The sequence below is a fragment of the Strongylocentrotus purpuratus genome, unplaced genomic scaffold (assembly GCF_000002235.5).
Source record: "Strongylocentrotus purpuratus isolate Spur 01 unplaced genomic scaffold, Spur_5.0 spur5_scaffold_5, whole genome shotgun sequence".
NCBI classification, from domain to species: domain Eukaryota; kingdom Metazoa; phylum Echinodermata; class Echinoidea; order Camarodonta; family Strongylocentrotidae; genus Strongylocentrotus; species Strongylocentrotus purpuratus.
The window spans coordinates 40,601,722-40,614,014 of record NW_022145611.1 but is presented as its reverse complement, the minus strand read 5'-3'; the positions used below and the strand labels follow the sequence as shown (position 1 = coordinate 40,614,014).

The following is a 12,293-nucleotide window of genomic DNA, read 5'->3' as shown; positions in this document are numbered from 1 at the left end:
GAATTGAGCATTCGTGTTAAAAACGGGATTGCAGAGTTCCTATATCGTTGGGTTTTACAACGCTGTAGGTCTAGTAGATGAGCACTTAAAAGTGTTGAACTGCGGTGAGAGACACATTGACGAGTAGCAGGTAGCATGTCACGGTGCCGTTCAGACTTGAGGAGACCACGTCCAAAGCGAGAAGGATTGTGACTTTTACCTCTTAAATTATTTCGAGATCATCATTCTACTCACGGGTCTGCTATGACAATCTTTTGCGCTTCGTTCTTAAATTCCACACTCTCATATATAATTTTGATTGTGTGTTCACTGCTTTAATATAACATTAATTTAATTCTGCATCCTCGTTATTAATGTAAAGATTCGTTATTTATTCAAGGATATTTTGTTTCCTCTCTGTAGTTGACTGTTCTGCGTCTGGCGGCAACCCATGTTTGAACGGAGGTACCTGTGAAAACAATGCATGTACATGTGCCGTGGAATTTGATGGAGCTCTGTGTAGTACTGGTGAGAAAATATAATTTAACATCCGTTCATATTGTGACTTTAACCTCTTAATTTTTTGAGATGATAATTCTATTCACATCTTACTTTTACAATCTTTTAGTCTGCGATCTTAAATTCCTAGTTTTTAGACATTTAATCTAAGAATACTTTGTTTTCTTTCCGTAGTTGACTGTTCTGCATCAGGCGGCAACCCATGTATGAACGGAGGTACCTGTGAGAACAATGCATGTACATGTGCTGCGGAATTTGATGGAGCTCTTTGTAGTACAGGTGAGAAAATCATTGTAACAACCGTTCATATTGTGACTTAAACCTCTTAATTCATTTCGAGTTGATCATTCTACTCACAGTCTACTTAGATAATCTTTAACGCATCGTTCTTAAATTCCAAGCTTTTATATATTATATTGATTGTGTGTACATTAGCCAAATAAAGCAAACATTTAATTCTGCATCCTCGTTATTCATGTAAAGATTCGTTACTTATTCAATGATATTTTGGGTGTGTAAAGATTCGTTATTAATCTAATAATATTTTGTTTTCTTTCTGTAGTTGACTGTTCTGCATCTGGCGGTAACCCATGTATGAACGGAGGTACTTGTGAGAACGATGCATGTACATGTGCTGCGGAATTTGATGGAGCTCTATGTAGTACAGGTGAGAACGTCTTTTGTAACATCCATTTATATTGTGACTTTAACCTCTTATTTGAATTTCGAGATTATCATTCTACTCTTACCTTCTTGGTATACTTGGTTGGTTAACCCTCTTGTCGGGCTCTCAGTTTCCTCTTAAAAGTAGCAACAGTGGGTACAGACACTATGAGGTAAGCTGTTCCAGGGTTGCACCACTCGATTTGAGAACAAGTGGACAGTTAATTTTTTGCGAGTACGTCTTTGGAAAAGCTTTTTTTGTATGACTCATAGATCTTTATTTGAAGCAAAGAAGAAATTTTCTGAATTATTCCTATATATGTCATTGAGATATTTGTAAGTATCGATCAAATCCATCTTCTGTCTCCTATCCTGTAAAGATTCTATCTTAGTCTTGGTGTCACAGTCTACTTTTCTACTTTTTATACTTCGTTCTTAAATTCTAAACGTTTTGATAATAGATTAATTGTGTGTCCACTAGCTAAATATAACACGAATTTGATTTGATTGTGTGTCCTCGTCATTCACGTATTTTGCATTTCAACATGAACAGTGAATGTTAAAATTCGTTATTAATTTAGGAATATTTTGTTTCCTCTCTGTAGTTGACTGTTCTGCTTCTGGCGGCAACCCATGTATGAACGGAGGTACCTGTGAGAACAATGCATGTACATGTGCTGCGGAATTTAATGGAGCTCTGTGTAGTGCAGGTAATAGCGTCTATTGTAACATCCGTTCATATTGTAACTTTTACCTCCTAATCTATTTCGAGATTATAATTCTACTCAGTCTATGTTGACATTCTTTTAAGCTTTGTTCTCAAAATCCAATCTCTTAGATATCATATTAATATTGTGTACACTGACTAGATATACGAATAAATTAATTGTGTATTTTCGTTACTCATATAAAGATTCGTTATTAATTGAAGGGTATTTTGTTTCCTCTATGTAGTTGACTGTTCCACATCTGGTGGCAACCCATGTATGAACGGAGGTACCTGTGAGAACAATGCATGTACATGTGCTGCAGAATTCAATGGAGCGCTGTGTAGTATAGGTGAGAAAATCTATTGTAACATTCCTTCATATATTGACTTTTACCTCCTAATTTATTTCGAGATCGACTATGACAATCTGTTACACCTCGTTTTTTAAATCCAATCTCTCAGACATTATATTGATATATACAAATAAATTAATTGTGTATCCTCGTCAATCATTTAAAGATTCGTCATTTATTTAACGATAATTTTTCCCTCTCTGTAGTTGACTGTTCTTCTTCTGGCGGCAACCCATGTATGAACGGAGGTACTTGTGAGAACAATGCATGTACATGTGCTGCAGAATTTAATGGAGTTCTTTGTAGTGCCGGTGAGAAAATCTATTGTAACATTTGTTCATATTATGAATTTAACTTCTTTATCCTTTCGAGATTTTAATTCCACTCATAGTCTACTTTGACAATCTTTTACGCTGCATTCCTAAATTTAAAGCCTCTATGTTTTATATTGATTGTGTGTACATTGGCCGGATGTAACAAGAATTTAATTTTGTATCCTCGTCATTCATGTGTTTTCGCAATTCCACATGAACAGCGAATATAAAGAATCGTTATTAATTTAAGGATATTTTGTTTCCTCTGTGTAGTTGACTGTTCTGCTTCCGGCGGCAACCCATGTGTGAACGGAGGTACCTGTGAGAACAATGCATGTACATGTGCTGCAGAATTCGATGGAGCTCTGTGTAGTACAGGTAAGAATATCGTCTGTAACATCCGTTTTTATTGTGACTTGAACCTCTTAATTTATTTCGAGATTATATCATTTACTCAAAATCGATTTTGACAATCTTTTACGCTTCTTTCTTAAATTTAATTTTTTTTGTTTCATATTGAATGTCTGTACACTAGCTTAATATAACAAGAATCTAATTATGTATCTTCGTTATTCATGTATTTTGCATTTCAACATTAACAGTGAATGATAAGATTCGTTAAATAATTAAGGATATGTTGTTCCTCTCTGTAGTTGACTGTTCTGCATCTGGCGGCAACCCTTGTATGAACGGAGGTACCTGTGAGAACAATGCATGTACATGTGCTGCAGAATTTAATGGAGCTCTGTGTAGTACAGGTGATACAATCTAAAGTAACATTCGTTAATATCGTGTTTTGATAGTTAACTTTCGGGAATTATCATTCTACTCACGGTCTAACTTTACAATCGATTAGGCTTCTTCCTTTAAAGGGATCGTTTAACAATGCTAAATCTGAGATACACGGCTCTACGTGATATCAGTGTCTGTGATATGGTGTAATATGGAAGCCCTGAAAAAAATGCGCTTCTAAATGATCAAGAAGTGCCTCAAAAAAGTAAAATTTTTGAGTGACCGGTTTTACCATACTCGTTTCCCGAAAAGACTATAGTGTTATGAAAACCGTTTGGCAAACGGTTTTCAAAATTTGTAATTCCAATCATAAATATCTTGATAATCAGACAGACGATTGGCTTGTAAAAGCCATGGGGTTCCTGACTGACCTAAAGGTTTATAATTATCATTGCAGCATGAGCTAAATCCAGAATTTTGTTTCAGAATCTGAGACAAAGTTACCGGATCCCTTTAATTCAAGGCTTTTAGATTGTATATTGATTGTGTGTCAATGTATTTCGCCTTTTCCCTTAAACAGTGAATGAAAATATCCGTTACCTTAGTTTGAATATATTTTGTTTCTTCTCTGTAGTTGACTGCTCTGCTTCTGGCGGCAACCCATGTATGAACGGAGGTACCTGTGAGAACAATGCATGTACATGTGCTGCAGAATTTGATGGAGCTCTTTGTAGTACAGGTGAGAAAAATCTAGAGTAACATCCGTTTATATTGTGACTTTAACCTCTCAATATCGATACAAAATTCTCACTAAAAACCTCTGAAAACCAGTAGTGTAAATAAGGGGGAAGCCTACCTACTTTGTAGTTTGACAATGTTTAATACATCATTCGTAAATTGTGTACAATGCCTGGTATCATTGTAATAACTGATCCTCGTCTTTCACGTATATTCATATGAACAATATAGGTAAACATTCATCATTCATTTGAGGATATTAATTTTTGTTTCCTCTCTGTAGTTGACTGTTCTGCTTCTGGCGGCAACCCATGTATGAACGCAGGCACCTGTGAGAACAATGCATGTACATGTGCCGGGACATTTATTGGAGCCTTGTGTAGTACAGGTATGGAAATCCATAGTGACATACGATAATTGCTATCGGGATTAAAAGTGTTTGTTAAACAATATTTTGCTTTTCAGGATATCATTGGTTACTTTAAAAAGACAAGATTGTGCCATGTCACGCGCATCTATCATGACTTTACACTATTTCGAGATATTCATTCTAAATTACACCCCCCTAAAAAAGTTACTGTATTGATAAAAGGGAAAAAGTCTTCTTAATTTCTAATTTGACACTCTCTAGTGTATTTTTGTTTAATTCCAAGCTTTGGAACGTTGCTTTCGAGAACGGTGAATGTAAAAATTCGTCACTTGTTAAAAGATAATTTCTCTCCTCTCTGTAGCCGGCTGTTCTGATGACAACCCCTGTCAGAATGGAGGTACATGTGAGAACAATGAATGTACATGTGAGGCAGAATTTAATGGAGCTCTGTGTAGTACAGGTGAGAATTCTATTTTGACATCCATTCATATTGTAACATTACCCTCTTAATTTATTTCAAGATTATCATTTTATTCACAGTCTACTTTGACAATCTTTAACGATTTGTTCATGAATTCCAAGGTTTTAGATATTGTATTGATTGTGCGTACACCTTCTGAATATAATTTGTGTGTGTATTCTCGTCATTTAAATGTGTCGCATTTTCACACGAACAGTGAATGTAAAGATTCGGATTTTATTTAAGTATATTTTATTTCTTCTCTGTAGTTGACTGTTCTGCATCTGGCGGCAACCCATGTATGAACGGAGGTACCTGTGAGAACAATGCATGTACATGTGCTGCAGAATTTAATGGAGCTCTGTGTAGTTTAGGTGAGAGAATCTATTGTAACTTTCGTTTTTCTTGTGACTTAAACCTCTCAATTCATTTTGAGATTGTCATTTTACTTCCAGTCTGCTCAGGCAATCATTTAACTTCGTTCGAACTTAAATTCCGAGCTGTTATATATTATATATATTGTGTGTACACTGGCTGAATATAACAAGAAGTTATCCTTCTTATTCCTGTAGTTTACATTTCCACATGAACAGTGAATGTAAAGATCCGTTTTCAGTTAAGGGATATTTTGTTTCCTCTCTTTAGTTGACTGTTCTGCTTCTGGCGGCAACCCATGTATGAACGGAGGTACCTGTGAGAACAATGCATGTACATGTGCAGTGGGATTTAATGGAGCTCTGTGTAGTTCAGGTGAGATAATCTTTTGTAACATCCGTTCAAACTGTGACTTAAACCTCTTAATTTATTTTGAGACTATCATTCTACTCACGGGTCTACTATGATAATCTTTTGCACTTCGTTCTTAAATTAAAAGCTCTCAGATATTATTTTTATTGTGTTTAAACTGCCTAAATATAACAATAATTTCATTCTGTATCCTCGTTATTCATTTAAAGATTCGTTATTTATTCAAAGATATTTTGTTTCCTCTCTGTAGTTGACTGTTCTGCGTCTGGCGGCAACCCATGTATAAACGGAGGAACCTGTGAGAACAACGCATGTATATGTGCTGCGGAATTTAATGGAGCCCTGTGTAGTACAGGTGAAAAAATACATTGTAACATCCGTTTCTTTTGTGACTTTTACCTTTTTATTCATTTTGAGATTATCATTTTACTCCCAGTCTGGTCCGACAATCTTTTAAGCTTCGTTCGATCTTAAATTCCGAGCTTTTATATATTTTATAGATTTTGTGTACACTGGCTGAACATAACAAGAATTTTTTTTTTATCCTTTTCATTAATGTATTTCACATTTTCACATGAACAGTGAATGAAAGATTCGTTATCAATTGAGGGATATTTTGTTTCCTCTCTGTAGTTGACTGTTCTGCATCTGGCGGCAACCCATGTATGAACGGAGGTACCTGTGAAAACAATGCATGTACATGTGCTGCGGGATTCAATGGAGCTCTGTGTAGTACAGGTGAGAAAATCATTATAACAACCCTTCATATATTGTGACTTCTTAATTTATTTCGAGTTTATCATTGAACTCACAGTCTACTTAGACAAGCTTTAACGCTTCGTTCTTAAAATCGTAGATTTTAGATATCACATTGATTGTGTGTACACTAGCCTAATAAAGCAAGAATTTAATATGTATCCTCGTCATTCATGTATTCCCCAATTCCACATGGACAGTGAATGTAAAGATTCGTTACTTATTTAAGGATATCTCTGTCCTTTCTGTAGTTGACTGTTCTGCCTCTGGCGGCAACCCATGTATGAACGGAGGTACCTGTGAAAACAATGCATGTACATGTGCAGCGGAATTTAATGGAGCTCTTTGCAGTACAGGTGAGAAAATCTACAGTAACACCCGTTCATATTGTGACTTTAACCTCTAATTTATATTTCGAGATCATCATTCTATTCTTATATACTTGGTATACTTGGTTGATTAGCCCTCTTGTCGTGCTCTCAGTTTCCTCTTTAAAGTAGCCACAGTTGGTACAGCCACTATGTTATGAGGTAAGTTGTTCCAGGGTTGGACCACACGATTTGAGAAAAAAGTGACCAACTCCGAATTACAATTTTGAATTTCCTGCCAATTATCGTGTGTTGCCTTCAATTGTCGTTGACGATCTGCTTGCGACCGCCGACGGCCGAAATTATCAGTCGCGTCCGTCGGCAAATTTTCAGCATGTTGAAAATTTTGAGGCGGCAAACAAAATTCGTTGTGATTCCGTTCAGATTTCGTTAGAGACCGCAACCCTTATTTCCTTGACGTTTCCACCCTGTGCGATTCCGTCTCTAGTCGTTTTGAGGTCGTCACAATTTTGATGGTAGTCTTCGCCAACGATCATTAGGGACTTTTAGATTTACACGACGAGAGCGTGGACTGCCGAGTGTGACATTGTGTTAAGGCACTGGGACGTGCCCAGCAGTGCCTTTAAAGGACGTCACATTACCTTAAAAGGATGTCACACGTTCTCGTCTTGTAAATCTAAAAGTCCCTATTGGCGGCAAATCTGGAACTCTGACGACACATTGCGGTAAGTAACGAAATTCTATTAACGACCTTGGTGCGACGATAGATTGCGAATCTTGGCGGGAGGGTGACGGGTGATGAATGTTGATGGCGGGTCGTTCGCGTGTACTTGCAATGGTGGTCTGCGAACGGTCACAATTTTGCAACGATGGTCCACAATTTTAAACTTTTTTTTGCTTCAGTTTGATTTCAATAGGATGTCCGGCACGATGCGATTTTGAAGTTCATATAAAAAGAAAATGTCCCCTGTTCTTTGTCAAAGCTGTTTCGTCATCATGGGGGACGGAGCTAGGGTCAGGCTGCAATATGCCTCGCCGCAACCCGCCGTCAGCCGCTGTTCCTTGCTGCCAGCCAATCCACTGCCAGCCGTCTGATCTCGTTCCTTGTTGCCGGGCTCCGTCGAGACATCATCACTCACCGCCCAGACAACGTCCGATTTTTGTCGCTAGACTCCGTTCCCTGCCGCAGCCATTCGTCCCTTGCCGTCGTGTTGTCGCTGAAGGTCGTTCCCAACCGTCAGCGAATCTTGGTTCCCCCTTTTGCCATTACTTTGCCGCTGTAATATTGTGACTTTCACGTCTGTCGCCTTTCGCAGGATCTTATTTAAATTCGAGATTATCATTCTACTCTTACTTACGTGGTTTACTTGTTATACTTGGTTGATTAGCCCTCTTGTCCTATGGGAAGGGCTCTCAGTTTCTCTTAGAAGTAGCCACAGTGGGTGCAGATACTTTGTTATGAGGTAAGCTGTTCCAGGATTGGACCACTCGATTGGAGAAAAAGTGGCCAGCTAATTTTGTGCGAGTACGTCTTTGGAAAAATCTTTTTTGTATGACCTTTTAGATCTTTGTTTGGAGCAGAATTTTTTTTTTTTTGAATTATTCCTATATCAATTGGATATTTGTAAGTATCAAATCCGTCAAATCCGTCTTTTACCTTCTTTTTATAGTTTTGGTCTCACAGTGGACTTATCCATTTTTTTTAAATTCTTCGTTCTTAAATTCCAATCTTTTTGATAATAGATTAATTTTCTGTCCACTAGCTAAATATAACACGAATTTGATTTGATTGTGTATCCTCGTCATTCACGTATTTTGCATTCCCACATGAACAGTGAATGTTAAGATTCGTTATTAATTTAGGAATATTTTGTTTCCTCTGTGTAGTTGACTGTTCTGCTTCCGGCGGCAGCCCATGTATGAACGAAGGTACCTGTGAGAACAATGCATGTACATGTGCTGCAGAATTTAATGGAGCTCTGTGTAGTACAGGTGAGAGAATCTATTATAACATCCGTTTATATTGTGACTTTAACCTCTTAAAATTAATTGATACAACATTCAAACTAAATACTCTGGAAAGACAATAGTGTAAATAAGGGGAAAGCCTACCTACTTTGTAAATGTTTAATACATCATTCTTGAATTGTGTACCCTGCCTGGTATCATTGTAATAACTGAACCTCGTTTTTTCACGTATTTTTTATATGAACGATATAGGTAAACATTCGTCATTAATTTCAGGATATTAATTTTTCTTTCCACTCTGTAGTTGACTGTTCTGCTTCTGGCGGCAACCCATGTATGAACGCAGGTACATGTGAGAACAATGCATGTACATGTGCTGGGACATTTATTGGAGCCTTGTGTAGTACAGGTATGGAAATCTATAGTCTAGTGACATATGATAATTGCTATCGGGATTAATCGAGTTTGTTTACTTTAAAAAAAGATTGTTGCCCTGTCACGGGCATTTAACGTGACTTAACCCTCTGAATAATTTCGAGATTTTCATTCTAAATTACATCCCCCTAAAAAAAGGTTATTGTATGGATAAAGGGGAAAAAGTCTTGTTACTTTTTAATTTGAAACTTATTCATTTTTGTTTAAATTCAAGCTTTGGAACGTTGCTTTTGAGGACGGTGAATGTAAAAAATCATTACTTGTTAAAGGATAATTTCTCTCCTCTCTGTAGCCGGCTGTTCTGGTGACAACCCCTGTCAGAATGGAGGTACCTGTGAGAACAATGAATGTACATGTGCTGCGGAATTTAATGGAGCTCTTTGTAGTACAGGTGAGAAATCTATTGTGACATCTATTCATATCGTGGATTTACCCTCTTAATTTATTTCAAGATTATCATTCAACTCACAGTTTATTTTGACAATCTTTTAAGATTTGTTCTTAAATTCCAAGGTTTTAGATATTGTATTTATTGTGTCTACACTTTCTGAATAAAAAAAAATAAAATTGTACCCTCCTCATTCATATGTGTGTCTCATTTTCACATTTTCACATGAACAGTGAATGTAAATATCCGTTACCGTAATTTGAGGATATTTTGTTTCCTTTGTGTAGTTGACTGTTCTGCTTCCGGCGGCAACCCATGTATGAACGGAGGTACCTGTGGGAACAATGCATGTACATGTGCTGCAGAATTTAATGGAGCACTTTGTAGTACAGGTAAGAAAATCTATTTTGACATCCTTTCTATTTTGACTTCAACCTCTTAATTAATTTAGAGATAATCATTCTACCCACAGTCTACTTCGACAATCTTTTACTCTTCGTTTTTAAATTCCAAGGTTGTATGTATCATATTGATTGTGTGTACTCCGGCTAAATGAAACAAAAATTTAATTTGCTATACTTTTCATTCATATAAAGATCCGTTATTAATTTAAGGATATTTTGTTTCCTTTCTGTAGTTGACTGTTCTGCATCTGGCGGCAACCCATGTATGAACGGAGGTACTTGTGAGAACAATGCATGTACATGTGCTGCGGAATTTAATGGAGCTCTGTGTAGTACAGGTGAGAAAATCTATTGTTACATCCGTTCACATTGTGGTTTTCATTTCTTAATTTGTTTCGAGATTCTCATTATACTTACGGGTTTACTATGACAGTCTGTTACGCTTCGTTCTTGATTCCAAGCTCTAAAATTTTATTTTGATTGTGTGTACACTAGCTAGATAAAACAAGAATTGTATTTTGTATCCTCGTTATTATTGTAAAGATTCGTTATTATTTAAGGATATTTTGTTTCCTCCTTGTAGTTGACTGTTCAGCTTCTGGCGGCAACCCATGTATGAACGGAGGTACCTGTGAAAACAATGCATGTACATGTGCTGTGGAATTCAATGGAGCTCTGTGTAGTACAGGTAAGAATACCGTTTGAAACATCCGGTCATATTTTGACTAAAACCTCTTAATTTATTTCGAGATTATCATTCTACACACAGTCTACTTTGACAACATTTTACGCTTCGTTTTTAAATTTCAAGCTTTTTTATATTATATTGACTCTGTGTACTTTGGCTAGATATAACAAGAATTAATTTGTGTATCCTTGTTATACATGTTTTTCGAATTTCCACATTTACAGTGAATGATAAGATTCGTTATTAATTGAGGGATATTTTGTTTCTTCTCTTTAGTTGACTGTTCTGCATCTGGCGGCAACACATGTATGAACGGAGGTACCTGTGAGAACAATGCATGTACATGTGCAGCGGGATTTAATGGAGCTCTGTGTAGTACAGGTATGGAAATATATTGTTGCATACGTTAAGTGCCTGCGGGATTCCTCAAATTTGTCAATCTAATATTTTGCTTTAAACATAATATTTACCATGAAGATTGTAAGATTTAAGCCATAATGCGTCATATCTTAACTTTAACCTCTTTGCATATCGACATCACCACTATGTATTTCGACATCACCATTCTTACTTAAATACCCCCCTCTACTTTGACGATTTGAAATGCCTCTTTCTCAAATTCCAAACTTTGATTCATCGCATTGATATTTTTGTACGCTACTATGACTGGCTGATACGACAGTAATTGAATATTTTTTATATTTTATATTCATGCATTCAGCATTTCCACGTGAACGGTGAATTGAAAGATTCGTCAATAAACTTTAAGATATGTTCTCTCTTTGTAGTTGACTGTTCTGGTATCAACCCATGTGGGAACGGAGGTACCTGTGAGAACGATGCATGTACATGTGCAGAGGGTTTTAGTGGATCTCTGTGCAGTGACGCCAGTAAGATCTAGTTAGGATTTCTCATTTTTGTTTATAAATACATTGACACCTTTTGAAATGTATTGTTGTATTAGAGTATTGTAAATGAAAATAAATTGTCTGGGTCTGTGATCTAATTAATGCACACAGACATTTACATAAAGTTCAACTTCACTAATGCAAAAGTTGTAGGCAAAGTTTACAAAAGAATATATAAATAACTTACAACCATATAATACTTAAATATAAGATTAACATGATTCGGTGACTAAGGTAGTCATCAGTTAGGTCTTTAGTTTAGGCAGGAAGCTGTAATGAATGGAGATCCCGTCCAAGAGGCCCCTTTGAAGCCATCCGTGGCACCGCGCGTCTTTTGTTTCCCCTACCGTAATCCCCTTAATCCCCCTCCGAAACCGTACAGCTCCCTAGTAGCACTAGGTCCTCCCTTTCCACACACAGCCCAGCCCAGCGAGCACGGCGGCTTTTGCTTTGTGGGCCCGTATTTGGGGTAAATAGTGGTGATAACTTGACAACTTCTAGCCCTCAATCAATAAATGCGCAAACATATAACACAATTTCATTTAGTTCTTTAGGAAGATAAACCTTTAGACTACCTTCCGAGCTATGTACAAATTTCGGAAATTTTCGGAAAATGTCAATAATTAGATGAGAAAATCATGATGATGAAAACCTTTCATTCGCTCTAACTCACGATTTCCTTGGTCGATTTCGCTGGCTGAAATGGCCATGTCTTTAGTAGAGCTATCCGAGAACGGAAAAAGCATTTGATGACCAATATAAAGTTGCATTGGTCTTATGTTGTTAATTCTGTATTTTATATGTTATAGCTAAATACATCTTCACTGAACATG

General features: G+C 36.8%; 1 protein-coding gene across 1 annotated transcript in view; it reads left to right on the top strand.

Annotated features, from left to right (window-relative positions):
* The window catches only part of LOC594451 (neurogenic locus notch homolog protein 1-like), a 64,952-nt gene that overhangs the window by 32,711 nt on the left and 19,948 nt on the right, over nucleotides 1-12,293 (top strand). Inside the window, exons 38-61 of the mRNA XM_030999212.1 lie at nucleotides 403-507; nucleotides 673-777; nucleotides 1,061-1,165; nucleotides 1,767-1,871; nucleotides 2,116-2,220; nucleotides 2,430-2,534; nucleotides 2,811-2,915; nucleotides 3,191-3,295; nucleotides 3,904-4,008; nucleotides 4,291-4,395; nucleotides 4,739-4,837; nucleotides 5,107-5,211; nucleotides 5,483-5,587; nucleotides 5,835-5,939; nucleotides 6,218-6,322; nucleotides 6,592-6,696; nucleotides 8,557-8,661; nucleotides 8,942-9,046; nucleotides 9,365-9,463; nucleotides 9,748-9,852; nucleotides 10,098-10,202; nucleotides 10,448-10,552; nucleotides 10,829-10,933; nucleotides 11,341-11,442. Of these exons, the coding sequence (XP_030855072.1) occupies nucleotides 403-507; nucleotides 673-777; nucleotides 1,061-1,165; nucleotides 1,767-1,871; nucleotides 2,116-2,220; nucleotides 2,430-2,534; nucleotides 2,811-2,915; nucleotides 3,191-3,295; nucleotides 3,904-4,008; nucleotides 4,291-4,395; nucleotides 4,739-4,837; nucleotides 5,107-5,211; nucleotides 5,483-5,587; nucleotides 5,835-5,939; nucleotides 6,218-6,322; nucleotides 6,592-6,696; nucleotides 8,557-8,661; nucleotides 8,942-9,046; nucleotides 9,365-9,463; nucleotides 9,748-9,852; nucleotides 10,098-10,202; nucleotides 10,448-10,552; nucleotides 10,829-10,933; nucleotides 11,341-11,442 (2,505 nt within the window). The remainder of the gene's footprint in view (nucleotides 1-402; nucleotides 508-672; nucleotides 778-1,060; nucleotides 1,166-1,766; nucleotides 1,872-2,115; nucleotides 2,221-2,429; nucleotides 2,535-2,810; nucleotides 2,916-3,190; nucleotides 3,296-3,903; nucleotides 4,009-4,290; nucleotides 4,396-4,738; nucleotides 4,838-5,106; nucleotides 5,212-5,482; nucleotides 5,588-5,834; nucleotides 5,940-6,217; nucleotides 6,323-6,591; nucleotides 6,697-8,556; nucleotides 8,662-8,941; nucleotides 9,047-9,364; nucleotides 9,464-9,747; nucleotides 9,853-10,097; nucleotides 10,203-10,447; nucleotides 10,553-10,828; nucleotides 10,934-11,340; nucleotides 11,443-12,293) is intronic.